Source organism: Sinohyriopsis cumingii, chromosome 12 (genome assembly GCF_028554795.1).
Source record: "Sinohyriopsis cumingii isolate HCF-2022 chromosome 12, ASM2855479v2, whole genome shotgun sequence".
In the NCBI taxonomy this organism is placed as follows: Eukaryota; Metazoa; Mollusca; class Bivalvia; order Unionida; family Unionidae; genus Sinohyriopsis; species Sinohyriopsis cumingii.
In genome coordinates this window covers 6,095,564-6,112,546 of record NC_142972.1, presented here as the reverse complement: position 1 = coordinate 6,112,546, position 16,983 = coordinate 6,095,564, and the positions used below count along the sequence as shown (strand labels likewise).

The 16,983-nt window shown below is 34.1% G+C and overlaps 1 protein-coding gene across 1 annotated transcript in view; it reads right to left on the bottom strand.

Annotated features, from left to right (window-relative positions):
- Positions 1-2,047: 2,047 nt before the first annotated feature.
- LOC149785949 (uncharacterized) overlaps positions 2,048-16,983 on the bottom strand; it is a 213,286-nt gene continuing 198,350 nt past the window's right edge. The window contains exon 14 of the mRNA XM_089976201.1: positions 2,048-16,605. Within this exon, the coding sequence (XP_089832327.1) occupies positions 16,463-16,605 (143 nt within the window). The 3' untranslated portion in view covers positions 2,048-16,462. The remainder of the gene's footprint in view (positions 16,606-16,983) is intronic.

Below are 16,983 nucleotides of genomic sequence, written 5' to 3'. Positions count from 1 at the left end.
ACTAGACAACGGGATCAACGTGTGTGTAAGGACAAACTATACAGAGATGAATGTGTGTGTAAGGACAAATTAGACAGTGAGGTAAATGTATGTGTAACGACAAACTAGACAATGGGATGAATGTGTGTTTAAGGATAAGCTAGACAGTGAGATGAATGTGTGTAAGGACGAACTAGACAGTGAGATGAATGTGTGTAAGGACAAACTAGACAGTGAGATGAAGGTATGTGTAAGGGCAAACTAGACAATGGAATGAATGTGTGTGTAAGGACAAGATAGACAGTGAGATGAATGTGTGTAAGGACAAAGTAGACAGTGAGATGAATGTATGTGTAAGGACAAACTAGAGAATGAGATGAATGTGTGTTTAAGGACAAGCTAGACAGTGAGATGAATGTGTGTAAGGACAAACTGGACAGTGAGATGAATGTGTGTGTAAGGACAAACTAGACAATGGGATGAATGTGTAAGGACAAATTAGACAATGGGATGAAGGACAAACTAGACAGTGAGATGAATGTGTGTAAGGACAAACTAGACAATGGGATGAATGTAAGGGCAAACTAGACAGATGAATGTGTGTGTAAGGACAAACTAGACAGTAAGATGAATGTGTATAAGGACAAATTAGACAATGGGATGAATGTGTGTGTGTAAGGACAAACTAGACAGTGAGACGAATGTGTGTAAGGACAAACTAGACAATGGGATGAATGTGTGTGTAAGGACAAACTAGACAATGAGATGAATGTGTGTAAGGACAAACTAGACAATGAGATGAATGTATTTGTAAGGACAAATTAGACAATGGGATGAACGTGTGTTTAAGGACAAACTAGACAGTGAGATAAGCGTGTGTAAGGACAAACTAGACAGTGAGTTGAATGTGTGTAAGGACAAACTAGACAGTGAGATGAATGTATAAGGACAAACTAGACAGTGAGATGAGTGTGTGTGTAAGGACAAACTAGACAGTGAGTGTGATGGATATTACCGGAAGGGTGTGGATTTGAATCCTACAATCAGATCAGACCATATTGGCTATCATGGCATATCCTTAGGGAAGGCACTCCCTCCAACTTAGGATAAAACAACTTATTGTGTTGATGTGCCATTAAAGACCAGACCAAACTAATTATTTTCAGATTTGGTATGTATGCTTACATCAAGATCTTTAATGAGTTTGATTATGGGTGACAACCATGCGTGTTAATCAGGTGACCTTAAAGCTGATTGGCTCCACAGGTCACATTCTCTGATCAGATCTTGACTTGATTTGTTAAGCAAGCTTGTATCTCTAATATCTTGGATGATTTGGGTGTGAGATCCATGCATGCTAATTAGGTGGTCCTGCAACTGACTGGCTGAGCTTGTGAACACTCTTGAAAATATTTTTCAGTTTTGATCAGATAAACTACGCAAGTTTGTATGAAGAACTGGAGATAAATCCAGTTATAAGCAAGATACAGGAAGAGATCCAAGGGACAATATTTGGTTGTATAAAGTCCTAGGAAAGAAGATAAATTACACCAACATTTGTAGACAATGTAGCTACTGTGTCTTCCAAGCTTTTTCTTTCTCCTCTACAGTTTCAACATGTGTGTGAAGGTGAGCAATATCAGTCCCACTTGGGTCTGTTGTCATTTAAAGGTGTTTCTGTATTTAGTAACTGTAGCCATATCTGATTTGTCTAAAACTGAAAGCCCTTCATGTCAGAATGCTGTCAGATTCTGAAGTGGGTTTTTTTTTTTTAAAAGGAGAAAGGTTGTTTAAAGCACTGTTGTGATAGTTTGGTGTTTTTGTGAAAAATTGCAATTGGAAATTTTAATTTTCATATTTCTGGGCAAGGAACTCGACTCCAAATGCCCCTTGGCACTAAATAATATATTGATGTTGCTGAGCTTTAAAACACCAAATCAAACCAAATCAAGCTAATCTTTCTGGGCAAAAAAGGACTTTCTTCAAGCACTGCACAAGTTACTGGAGAATTAAAAAAGAACCTGTTTACTTAAGTAGAAATATATATTTGAAGCAAAAATTTAAAACAGACTCCTTTATTGTTTTATTTGATTACATATCAAGCAGCAATTTGTTGTTAATATTATAACTATATGTTATGTAAAGATATGTTATTACATTATTCTGTATGATACATGTATAGATAAGCACAGCTACATCACCTGAATATTGAACTCGTACAAATGAAACTGAAGGAATACTAGCCGAGTACCATACTATTCAATATTTGATAGATTATGGGTAAATATGGATTTTTGTAGTCAACTAAAGCATGTAGATGTGTAACACTGCAAAATTGTTTGCTGATTGAAATCATTTATGGACTTCATCAATATTTACATATAATTGTCATTATTTTACATTAATCAGCTTTTGACATTAATACTGGTAACGTGGAAAATAAAACACTGAAAATTAGACCATCTTACACTGGTGCTTATTTCAAACGAAATGTCTGAAACTTGTCAAATAATATCCATCAAATGTGAGCCGTGTTAGGCAAATGACTGAAATCATGGAATTCACTGCATACATATTTTGGGAATGAACACAAATATAACAGCCTATTTATGGCATGATGAATCAATTTCACAGAATAATGTGGTGAAACGACCTTCAGTGACAATCAGAAACTTGACCACAAGGCCTTTACCCAACATGCCATAATTTGTGACATCAGGAGGTATCAACATATAAAAAATAGGTGTTTTATCCTAAATAACATTGTAGTCTAGAGATAAAAATAAATGTCTATCATCTATTTATAGTGAGGGGATAACAGATCCATGTGGATGACACTGTAAAGTCTGTGACACAAAAAAAAAATTGTACATGTCAGGACCTAAACAGTGTGTGCAATTTTCTGGACCTAAATATAGTGTACAATTTCAGGATCTAAATAGAGTGTACAAATTCAGGATCAAAACAGAGTGTACAATTTCAGGAACTAAATATTGTGTACAATTTCAGGAACTAAATAAATATATAATTTTCATAGTAAGTTTTTTCCAGTAGATAAGAAACTCTACATTACCAAGAAAACTTTGTATCCATAACAAATATTGAATAGTATACATTTACTAAAAGGCCAAGTGATCCGTCAGAAAAATGAGGTTAGAATGCCTCGAGATTGCTTCATATACATAAAAAAAGGTATACTCAACTTTAATAAATTACATTTACATTGAACACAAGATTCTGATCAATACGTTATGGTATTTTCATCACAAGATGGCGCTGCTAAATATTATTTACTGCTGTGTAGAACTGTATTATGTCATTACTTGATGACATTGCTATGTGGCATTGCTTGATGACATTGCTATGTGGCATTGCTTGATGACATTGCTATGTGGCATTACTTGACGACATTGCTATGTGGCATTGCTTGATGACATTGTTATGTGGCATTGCTTGATGACATTGCTATGTGGCATTACTTGATGACATTGCTATATGGCATTACTTGATGACATTGCTATGTGGCATTGCTTGATGACATTGCTATGATGCATTGCTTGATGACACTGCTATGTGGCATTGCTTGATGACATTGCTATGTGGTATTGCTTGATGACATTGCTATGTGGCATTGCTTGATGACATTGCTATGTAGCATTGCTACTTAATGTAGTGCTGTGTTATTTTTGAAATTAGCTCAAGTCATTTAGGTACAGGCAGTTAGTTTATATTTCCAATATTCTTAGTAAATAATAAACACTAAGATTTCACCATCATAGTAAATTTAGTGTGTTTGGCATTATGATAAATTCTTACAATTTATAATAACTTCATACAAATTGATTTATTTCCATCGAAATATGAATTGATGAAATTGATGGAATAATTTCTTTTTTTGTCATGGCAAAAAATATTTAGTTGAAATGGGCACATAGGTACGATTAGGTGTTAAATGCTGAAACAGGTACATATGGAAGATTAACTACATGCTGAAAGGGACACATGTAATATTAGTTATTTTATTACATACTGAAATGGGCACATATATAAGATTATTTATTACATACTGACATGGGAACATAGGTAAGATTAACTGCACAATGAATTGGCCACATATGCAAGATTAATTATTACACACTGAAATAGGTAAATATGTAACATTAATTAAATGCTGAAATGGGTACATATGCAAGATTAATTACCTACTGAAATGGGTATATATGCAAGATTAATTACCTACTGAAATGGGTACATATGTAAGATTAATTACATACTGAAATGGATATATATGCAAGATTAATTACCTACTGAAATGGGTATATATGCAAGATTAATTACCTACTGAAATGGGTACATGTGTAAGATTAATTACCTACTGAAATGGGTACATGTGTAAGATTAATTACCTACTGAAATGGGTACATGTGTAAGATTAATTACCTACTGAAATGGGTACACATGTAAGATTAATTACCTACTGAAATGGGTACATATGTAAGATTAATTAGGTACTGAAATGGGCACATATGCAAGATTAATTACCTACTGAAATGGACACATATGCAAGATTAATTACCTACTGAAATGGGTACATATGTAAGATTAATTACCTACTGAAATGGGTACATGTGTAAGATTAATTACCTACTGAAATGGGTACATATGTAAGATTAATTAGGTACTGAAATGGGCACATATGTAAGATTACTTATTACATACTAAAAAATGCTGATTTTAATCACACATTGGTAAAGTATAATGACCAGTGCACACATTGGTAAAGTAAAATGGCCAACTACTTTTGAAATTCTTGCATACTGTGCCTTTATGCTTCCTGTTAAGTTTTTTTAAAAATTTAAAAGCATATAATTATCACAAATTCTAATTTTCTCAACTATTAATTGGTGCCATAGCCACTACTGTGCTGAGGTGCCATTAAACACCAATACATAAAAATGGGTCAGTGTGACATCATATTGATTACTTCATGTGAGACATGATTCTACAGGTTCAAGTGATGATTTTTACTCTGAATATACACATGTAGATCCAACAGAGACCTAGTCTGATCAATGGTGTTACAGATGGCTGTTTTGACAGACGTGTCCGACTTGTAGAAACTATGTGCTCTTTTTTCACAGGTAAATACATATACTACATGATTGCAAGCCTTTATTATAGTAAATACACATACTGTATGATTGCAAGACTTTATTAAAATAAATACACATACTGTGCGATTGCAAGCCTTTATTATAGTAAATATGTATACTGTATGATCGTGAGAATTTATTATAATACACATACTCTATGATTGCAAGCCTTTACAATAATAAATACACATACTGTACGATTGCAGGCCTTTATTATAGTAAATATGTATACGGTATGATTGCAAGAATTTATTATATATACTGTACGATTGCAAGCCTTTATTATAGTAAATACAAATACTGTATGATTGCAAGAATTTATTATAATACATATACTGTATGATTGCAAGTCTTTATTTTAGTAAATATGTATACTGTATGATTGCAAGAATTTATTATAATAAACTACGATTGCAAGCCTTTATTTTCATAAATACACATACTGTATGATTGCAACTATTATAATACACATAATGTATGACTACAAGCCTTTATTATAGTAAATATGTAAACTGTATGATTGCAAAAATTGATTATAATGATTATAGGTTACTGCATTTGTATGGGAAAATATGAACGAGTTTTTCAGATGGAATACTGCATGACCTTGGGAGTGCAGTATATCCATCCGACAAAACGAGTTCAAATTTTCTCATACAAATGCAGTAATCTTTTTGTTACATGCTCATTTTCTTATTCTACCTAAGGTTTAATTATATAAACGAAAATAAATTTCAAGAAACGAAGCAACTAAATTTACGCCATATTCCAAACTAAATACACAAGTGCAGATTCATTAGCACACAAGAACAGCATTATTAATGCATACATAAAACTCCGCCCAGATAAATTTGAACTTAGTTGCATGCTAGACAACACATTGGAAAGAAAATGGTGTTTGGGTCTACTTAAAGTTGAAATTTAGAATGGTGAATGGATGTGCATTGCAACAACTATTATATTTGGTCTGGAATGAATAGATTTTGGTATTTTTGTTGATTCTATGAAATTTTGCGATTATGGATTGGAGTTATCTGTGCCAATTCTACATGAATTACATCTGATTTCAGCAGCGGAGCAGTGTGTTGACATCTGCAAGTGTTTCTGTTCTGTTGTTGAATGTTTTAAATCATACTGTGTGAAAAATATGAATTCTTTCAATTGTAATTATCAAAAAGATATGGAATATTATCTTCATTTCATTTTGAATGCAGTAAGGAGGATGTAATTGCACTTGAAATGTAGTTGAAATTACATTACAATTTAGAAATGTGTAATCAAGCTTGAGAACCCATGACATGGCTCATGTAATTTGGATTTGCAGGACTAAGAAAGTACATTTTGAGGAAATTCAGGATGTAAAACTAAGTTTATTTTTTGCCATTCTTATTACCAGCTAAAGAAGAAAGTTTATGTCTTGTCACTTGCATATTATTTGTAGGGACCCAGCAATTTTATGACCTGTCTGGAGTCTACTGCTAACCTAAAATCCAAAACATTGTATAAAAAACGTTTTAACGTGGAATGTGGCTAAGCAGCTGGTATGTGGCAGTCCACAAAACATCTGCTTTAGTTCATTCAGAAACAAACTTAATCAACCAAACTGTAAAGTGTCTACTACGTGAGTGTACATGATTTGTTTACAAAGTGGTTCCTAATACACTACTGGGCACATGTGAGTGCAGTATGAAGTGCACGTGAGTGCAATACCATAAAATACTGCACGATTCCGACAATATAAACTTAATGGAGACAAAAATGAGCATATAATAAATACACATACTGTATGATTGCAAACCTTTATTATAATATGTTTAGTGTATGATTGCAAGCCTTTATTATAATAAATACACAAACTTTATGATTGCAAGAATTATGATAAATACATGTGTGTGTGTGTGTGATTCAGATTTTTAACATAGCTTTAACAATTTTCCAGTCTCATCGCTACGATGTCTGCAATGTGGCAGTTTATAGTGATGTCTAGCACTGGGGCATAATGCCGCAGACATATAGCATGATGTCCCACCCAGTCACATTATCCTGACACCAGGCCAACCAGTCCTAACACTAACCTCTTAATGCTGAGTGTCAAGCGAGGCAGCTGTTAGTACCATTTTTGTAAGTCTTTGGTATGACTCGGCTGGGGATCGAACCCACGACTTCCTGCCTCCAAGGCGGACGCTCTAACCAATAGGCAACCAAAAATAAATACATATACTGTATGATTGCAAGATTTTTTTTTTACAATATACTGTACGATTGCAAGAATTTATTACAATATGGTTAATGTAAGCATGTTATTATTATATGCTCATTTCTGTCTCCATCAACTTTACATTGTCAGAATTGTGCAGTATTCTGCGATACTGAACACTTTGATATTGCACACACATGTGCACAAAACATTTGCCTAAAAATAGTATACTGTATTAGGAACTACTTTGTAAATAACCCATGTACACTCATACAGTAGATGCAATAGGTTTTAGTTGATTAAATTTATTTGTGAATGAACTTTGTTGTTGTTGTTTTAGGGTTTAACGCCATTTTTCAGCACACGATAGGCTATACATGGCGGCCAGTATTAATGGTGGAGGAAGAACCCGGGAAAACCCCGGAAAGAACCACCGACCCACGAGAAGCTACTGGCAAGCTTTCTCACATACCCACATAGGCTGAATCCGAGACTCGAACCCACGCAGACAGAGGTGAGATGGCAGTGATCTGTAATGGAGAGCGCTTTAGACCACTCGGCCACTTGGGGCCCCTGTGAATGAACTAAACAAGCTGTTTCGTCCATTTGAAAGTATAGATGATAAAGTTAACGATGTGGGAGACTTCAACGAGTCAGAAACAAAACTTTAAAACATGCACACGAATGAATGTGATATTTGCAATTTCAACAACAAAAGTGAGATAAGCAGTAATTGAAAATGCTGTTCTGAACATTGTAATAGTTATTTAGGAAAAATATTTGTAACTTTTCGCAAATAGACTGGTTAAAACAATGACCAGTGCTCTCTAGGGTCTATAAAAATATAGCATAGAAAAGCATATTGAGGCCAAGGGCCATCCCATATCTATCACATATGTACCATTTTACAATGCTGTCAAAATACTAGATTTGAGAAGATATATGTAACTGAAGGTTTTGGTAGGAAACTAAGAGCCTCAGAGTCAATATATCAGGACAGTGAAAAAGTATTATTTCTGCTGGCTAAATGGACTGTCACACAACAGCTGCTTTGCAATTTTCCCCTTATAACTACTTTGGTACAATGTTAGGCTAGCGATAGAAGACACACACTGTATGATACAGGTCATAGCTGGCGTTCCTCCAATAGCAAGATGCAAGTGACAGGGCATAAATATATGTCTTCTTTACCTAGTAATAAGAATAGTAATATATACATTTATGCATCTTGAATTTCCTTAAAATGTACGTTCTTAGTTCTGCAAATCTGAATGATATATCCTACAAGACCTGATACACACAAACTGTACTGGAATTTCGAGCACATTTACAGCTGAAATCCATTCTCCTTACTGCACTGAATTGACCCAATAATCCAGTCCATCATAATCAGAAAAGCAGAATTGGGCTGGATCAACATAAAAACAAAATCCATTAATTCCAGACCAAATGCTGCAATCTGAAATAGACTAAAATGACAATTATTTTTTTAAACTACTGTTGAGCATGTGACAAAATTCAAAGGTCACTGGACAGTGCTATGTGTGCAATAATATTGTTATTGTGTATTGATGACTCTATGTTTGTGTATTTATTTTTTAATGCAGTATAAATTTCAATTACTTTGTTTCTTGTAGTGCATTTTTTATAATTAAGCCTTAGGTAGAATAACAAAATGAGTATATAATACAAAGGTTATTGCATTTGTATTGAAAAATATAATCTAGTTCTCTCAGAATAATACTTCACTCCCAAAGGTTGTGCAGTATTATTCCTAAAAAAGCTTGTTCATATTTTCCCATACACGTGCAGTCACCTTTAACCCTCATAAACCATGTTCTAAGAATCAAAACATAAAATCCCAGTGTTTCTGTTAAAAATTGTTCTAGTGGGGCTTAGAACTCCAACAAAATCATAACTAGGCCAGGTGACTTACAAGCTGGGTGAAAGTAAGTCGCAGGACAAATGGGTAAACATAATGGCAAACTTTGCTTAAAAAGTTTAAATGGAAATATCTAATTTAAGATTCAAATACATAAAATGATTTTATTATATACATGAATTAATTAATGCCTGGTTTATTAAAATTAGAAAATACCCTCTCTCTCCCCTACCCCTAGCATGCGATTTGTAAAATAAGAGATTCAGTGCACATGAACAAGTAAAGTTTTATGAGGTAATACATTTGTCACATGTTTACTGTGTTTTACAGAAAGATACACAGAGCTCAAGACATGCAACATATAACTAATAATGCTCATCTTAACAAATATTAAATAAATTCAAGACAACAATTATAGAATTACAGCAGATGATGAAGCAAACAATATTGTTAAAAGTTCACTGAACGGACTGATGCTCTTCTATACAAAGAGAAAAAACCCCATCTAGCAGCCATGTTGGATGAAAATTAGCACAGTTAGTACTAACTAGATCTCACATGATGTGGACAAAAAGAAATATCAAAATGTCTGTCATGGTGGCCATATTGGATGTATGATCAGTACTATATCCATTCAGGGCCAACTAGATAAGAAGTCTCATGTTGATATTCAGGGGTAGTAGCATAACAAGATGGCTGAACATGTTGATAAATTTATGGTGCCAACCCTACCAGTAGTTGAAGAATAGGGATAACAAACTTATGCTAATAAATGGGTACTTTTACACATGTGCAGTGTATTTTAAGTTAAATAAAACTAAAACTAGAAGAAAATTCTGATTAACTTTGTTGCTGCATGCTATTCTGATTAACTTTGTTGCCTGCATGCTATTCTGATTAACTTTGTTGCCTGCATGTTATTCTGATTAACTTTGTTGCCTGTATGCTATTCTGATTAACTTTGTTGCCTGCATGCTATTCAGATTAAGATTAATTTTGTTGCCTGCATACTATTCAGATTAAGATTAACTTTGTTGCCTGTATGCTATTCAGATTAACTTTGTTGCCTGTATGCTATTCAGATTAAGATTAACTTTGTTGCCTGCATGCTATTCAGATTAAGATTAACTTTGTTGCCTGTATGCTATTCAGATTAACTTTGTTGCCTGTATGCTATTCAGATTAAGATTAACTTTGTTGCCTGCATGCTATTCAGATTAAGATTAACTTTGTTGCCTGCATGCTATTCAGATTAACTTTGTTGCCTGCATGCTATTCAGATTAAGATTAACTTTGTTGCCTGCATGCTATTCAGATTAAGATTAACTTTGTTGCCTGTATGCTATTCAGATTAACTTTGTTGCTGCCTGCATGCTATTCAGATTAAGATTAACTTTGTTGCCTGCATGCTATTCAGATTAAATTTGTTGCCTGCATGCTATTCAGATTAAGATTAACTTTTTTGCCTGCATGTTATTCAGATTAAGATTAACTTTGTTGCCTGCATGCTATTCAGATTAAGATTAACTTTGTTGCCTGTATGCTATTCAGATTAAGGTTATGCAGATGAACTTTTGATTTTTTCAACAGATGTTGTCTGTACTGAACTGGCAAACAGGCAAGGACAGAAATTTAAAATGGTTTCAAAGAAAGTTTATGTAATATGATTTACATTCTTACATATCAATAAACCAGTCTGTGTTACCATCATCTGAATATTAAATCCAAGCCTGTGTTGAACAGAAATTTGACAGATCTTGTATTGAGTGCCTAGTTGTTGTGAAGTGCATTTGGTGTATGTTAATTTTAGCAAATTATGCACAAGCTGCCTTCCATAATTATAACAGTTCCATTATGCATCTATGCATCTAATAAAGGAACTGACAGATTTCGTTTGAAGCTTACAAGCTTTTCTAAAATCAATTCTGAATATAAAAATAATTCTGTTGATAATAAAATATAAATAATTTCAAAAGTAAATTAATATTGAGCATATAAGGATGTAGTTATACATCACAGCAACCTTAACCCACTTTAAAAGAAAGATTTGCACCAAAAACATATTACAGTTCTCGGCTTCTAACACTGCTTTGCTCATAGTAATTTGCTTTTCTAGCCCGTCACAATATGAAATTTTAGCAGAAATCATCAACTTATGGGAGTGAAACAAAATGTTACATAAATGTGAAGTTAAAGAAAGATATACTGAATCTAAAAGTAAAAGATATAAAAATTATAAAATGCCAAAAATCTGTACAAATGCATGATACAGTAGACAAGCAACAGCATACAGCCCTTTCTGAAAATATGAGTTATCTCCCCCATGTTTGTAGTATTTATTTAAAGTTGCATAGGGTTAGACCCAACATACAGGTGGTACTGACTGCTGTGCGCTGCACTGGTCACAGCATTGTGATTTATGTGTTTTTAATCCCATGCTATTTGTTCCGTGAAATTGGCTATATTCTTGTTTCCCAATTCTGTAACTTGCCCAAAGCAGATAACAATTTTTAAACAAAGGGTTACCGTGCTTTTATGACTGGGAAAATGAATTACTAAACTCTGAAAAACTGAATATATTCATTTTAAAACAGAGTTTGACCTCTGACAGTGATTATTTCATATGCTTGTGTAACTATAAACAAATATAACAAAACTTTGAACATCTTCTCATAATCTGAGGACTGAAACTGGGAAACAACAGAACTGAAGGATGTTAAAGACATTGTGAGAACCATATGTACAAGGTAAATAAAAAATGACGTGAGCAAAGGTCTTTGTGATTAGTTGAGTTCAAAATCTCTTTTAGAACTCCAGCTGAATTTTATCTCAACATAAACTACTACCTATTGCATATATCTCTACATCACATATCTAAATATACCAATGTAATATATGATCATATCAATAAATCACAGGATTCATCTGTATAAAACATGCAAGGGAAACAATTATTTTTAGTCCATATTCAGTGCATATTGCTTCTGCTGATCTACTAACCTGTCAGTGCATACTCCTTCCTTATATCTATTTATCCACATTAACCAAATAAAGTGGCTCTAATCTCATTAGGGAATCTATGTACACACACTACACACTAGGAAATCTATGTACACACAATGCCACTCCTATCAAATATTGGTTCACCTACTATGCTACAAGTCAAAATATGATGAGAATTCATACCATGTGATTTAAAATTTCAACTATATTATCTCCAGGTGTAAATGTTAATGAATTCCCTTGTAAGAAGAACTAGTGCTCTCTCTTCAAGAATTTCCACAGAATTAGTTCTCTCATGTAATGGACTAATTTCCACATGAGAAGAACTAATGCTACTTGGGATAACTAATGCTACTTGGGATAACTAATGCTACTTGGGATAACTAATGCCCTATTATCAGCATATAATCCACTCTGAATTATATTATCCCACTTTCAATCTTGGAAACTATGTTCCTGAAAGAAGTACAACCTAATGTACCTGACATAAGTGCAACCTAATGTACCTGACAGAAGTACAGTCTAATGTACCTGACAGAAGTACAACCTAATGTACCTGACAGAAGTGCTATCGAATGTACATCACAGAAGTAGTCTAATGTACCTGACATAATTAGTCTAATGTAACTGACAGAAGTACAGTCTAATGAACCTGACATAAGTACAACCTAATGTACCTGACATAAGTGCTATCTAATGTACATGACAGAAGTAGTCTAATGTACCTAACAGAAGTACAACCTAATGTACCTGACATAAGTGCTATCTAATGTACGTGACAGAAGTAGTCTCATGTACCTGACAGAAGTACAACCTAATGTACCTGACAGAAGTACAGTATAATGTACCTGACAGAAGTGCTATCTAATGTACTGACATAAGTAGTCTAATGTACCTGACACAAGTACAGTCTAATGTACCTGACAGAAGTACAACTTATGTACCTGACAGAAGTACAGTCTAATGAACCTGACATAAGTACAACCTAATGTACCTGACAGAAGTGATACATAATGTACCTGACAGACATAATCTAATGTACCTCATATAAGTACAACCTAATCTACCTGACAGAAGTGCTATCCAATGTACCTGACAGAAGTATAATCTAGCTCTGAATGACCATACACATTAGTCTCCTTCTCCATCTCCTACAAACAGTTTGGATTTAACATGCCATTCACCATCAATGACTACATTTTTCCAAAGTAAAAAAGTTTGTATGGCTTGAAATTTGACAGATATGAAGGAATTAAAAAAGTCTATGATAATAATAATAATTACTTTATTTGAAGAAGCTCATTTGGTCAAGTGACCAAACTTCCATGAGGTCTTCTACGATGACATCTGTAACATATATATATATATATATATATATATATATATATATATATATATATATAATGCACAATTTATACAAGATAAGGTGTCTTTAGCAAATAAATGCTGTTGAAAACTTGACAATTTATCTACTGCTACAGTAATAAATTGTAACTATGCCAGCTATAATACTTTCAAAAACTGAAGTTGGAGTATGATTCAAAATGGGGTCATCTGAAGGTGGAGGTATGGTTCAAAATGGGGTAAGCTGACAGTGGGGTATGGTTCAGAATGGGGTAAGCTAAAAATGGGATATGGTTCAGAATGGGGTAGATCCTGGAAATATCTAATGACATCATGTCAAGACGCAGCATACTAAAGAAACTTGTCCTGATGTTAACTGGCTCTAACTGAGTAACAAAACAGTATTCACAAAAAGCATTATCCCTTTCTGTATCTGTCCTAATTCGGAACACTAAAACATATAGTGGCTTCATCCACAGGCAAGAATAATATTTGTTGATCATAGTATTTGACTATGGAACTCAACTTAGTGACCAGCGCCCTCCACTATTACATCAGGCACTAGTCGCCAAACTCAGCTCTGAAGTCTCAGATAGTCACAAGAGGAATAATATCAACACTTCAAAAGCAAGCTTTATAGTTATACAATGTAGACTAAATTTCTTTATTATACTGTACAAATGTTAAGGTGAATATATTAATTATAATCAAAATAATACAGCTGAAAGATATTATTAAGAACAAGTCCTATATGAATAAAATGAGCACCGACAAGAACAAATGTCCTGGTTTTCATGAAACTTATATGAGCAACAGTAACAACAAATGTCCTGGTTGTCATGAAATTTACATGAGTACAAACTAGAAACGTATTTAAAGAATCGAAAGCACCTGCCATATTGCCTGAAAACTGAACTAAACACAAAACTTATATCAACAAATGGACAATAAGAATCTATGTCCTACCATTATTGGAGGGTGTGGTCTTAAAAATGAGCTAATGATCAAAACCCCAATTTGACACATGTATTCTATATCTCACAATTTTTGTTACATAACCCTAACTTGACACATGTATTCTATATCTCACAATTTTTGTTACATAACCCTAACTTGACACATGTATTCTATATCTCACAATTTTTGTTACATATGCTGATATATCCAAGATAAATAATTTCCCTCTGCAAATCAAAACCAAAGGCATTTTTACACACAGGCTTTTGTGACTGCTGATGTTAGCAGATTATCTCACAAAGGCTACTGTATGAATGTCTGATACTGTTGCTGTTATCTTAAATAAGCTACTGTATGACTGACTGACACTGGTAGCCGATGATCAAAATCACTTGTGTTTAAAACTGTCTTATCATTTAATCAAGGAAACATATTTGGAATCATGCCATGACTGTTAAAAATTGAATTTGCAAAAACCCATTTTCAGAAGAAGAAAAAAACAATTTATAATGAACTATTGAAAATCCTAAGCTGTCACTTGGTTAATTGGCTTTGACTTGGATTAATCTGATTAGTCTTTAGACCGTTAGTCAGTATTTAAGCTAGGTGGAAAATAGTACATGACAATATACCAAACTGTCAAGCTGAGTCTAGGATGTTTTTATCTGGGAAACACACAACACTGCTGGGCATGGCAATATAACTGTACTAGTCTAGGATATTGTTTTTAGATGGGTAAAATGGGAATATAGCTGTACTAGTCTAGGATGTTTCTAGATGGGCAAAACATAACATTACTGGGCATGGCAATATAACTGTACTAGTATAGGATGCTTTTGCTGGACAAAACATAACATTACTGGGCATGGCAATATAACTGTACTAGTCTAGGACGTTTTTGCTGGACAAAACATAACATTACTGGGCATGGCAATATAACAGTTAAGCAGCCAATTCAAAAACATTTACCCAACTCAGTACTTGTATGGCCTGGCTTACCCGTAGAAATAATGTTTAATATTTGTAAATTCTGTGTCATAAACATGCTGAAATGAGCAATGCACACACCACATAGACTGTAATAAAAAAAATATTCATATAGTAATAGCCTGGATGAAAGTCAACCAGTTTTTTCAAATCTATTTTTCTGACAGCTTTTCTAGTTCTTACAGAACACTATCTTGTATTAAAAACCAAGGTTTAAAATTCCTCAACAAGGGTCTTGGAAGAAAATTCTTACAGCTACAATCCTTTTGAACAATATTCAAACAGGACAGTTTCACAAGACTTTCATTTGAAATAATTTATCATATACTCAAGTAGCAACAAGTCTCAGCTTAGACAATAACTTGTACAAGAAGTCCCAGCTTAGGCAATAACTCAAACAACATGTCACAGCTTTGGCTATGACTCATACAAGAAGTCCCAGCTTAGGCAATAACTCGCACAAGTCCCAGCTCAGGCAATAACTCATAACTCGTACAGCAAGTCCCAGCTTAGGCAATAACTCATACCAGAAGTCCCAGCTTAGGCAATAACTCATACAAGAAGTCCCAGCTTAGGCAATAACTTGTACAGGAAGTCCCAGCTTAGGCAATAACTTGAACAATATGTCAAAGCTTGGGCTATAACTCACACAAGTCTCAGCTTAGGCAATAACTAGTACAAGTCCCAGCTTAGGCAATAACTCGAACCACAAGTCCAAGCTTAGGCAACAACTCGTACAAATGGCACTGCTCCACATTAGACAAAAATCTTAAGACTGGCATATATGTAGATATACAGTATATTGTACAATTATATAAACAAGCAGCACATTGTATAAATTTATAAACACACTGCATATTGTACAAATATATCAACGTAGCATATCATACAAATATATCAACAGACAGAATAGTGTACAAATATTTTTCACATCAAGAAGATATATATGTGGCGTACAAGTTAAAACTTTCGTTTTTGCATATTTGGACGTAGGATAAGTGTGCTGTCTATCCAAAGGTTTGGACGGTCCAACACAGCTTGCCAAAGTGAAATCTCATCCCCCTTGGAGTCCATCCAGTCCACCAATTTACCTTGGTATAGACCTTAAATGGGAAAGAAAATCCATTTATAAAAAACAGCAATTATCAATGGCTCTCATAATCAGTAGGCAAGAAAATTGCAATCAAATGATATGCTTGATGTAAATAATGCTGCATTGTTACTTGCATCATCAAGGTCAGCTTGGTGACCTGGTCCACAAACTGGACTAAGCTTGGTGACCTGGTCCACAAACTGGACTAAGCTTGGTGATCTGGTCCACAAACTGGACTAAGCTTGGTGACCTGGTCCACAAACTGGACTAAGCTTGGTGACCTGGTCCACAAACTGGACTAAGCTTGGTGACCTGGTCCACAAACTGGACTAAGCTTGGTGACCTAGTCCACAAACCATCAATGATCAGCTAGATATCATACAAAGTC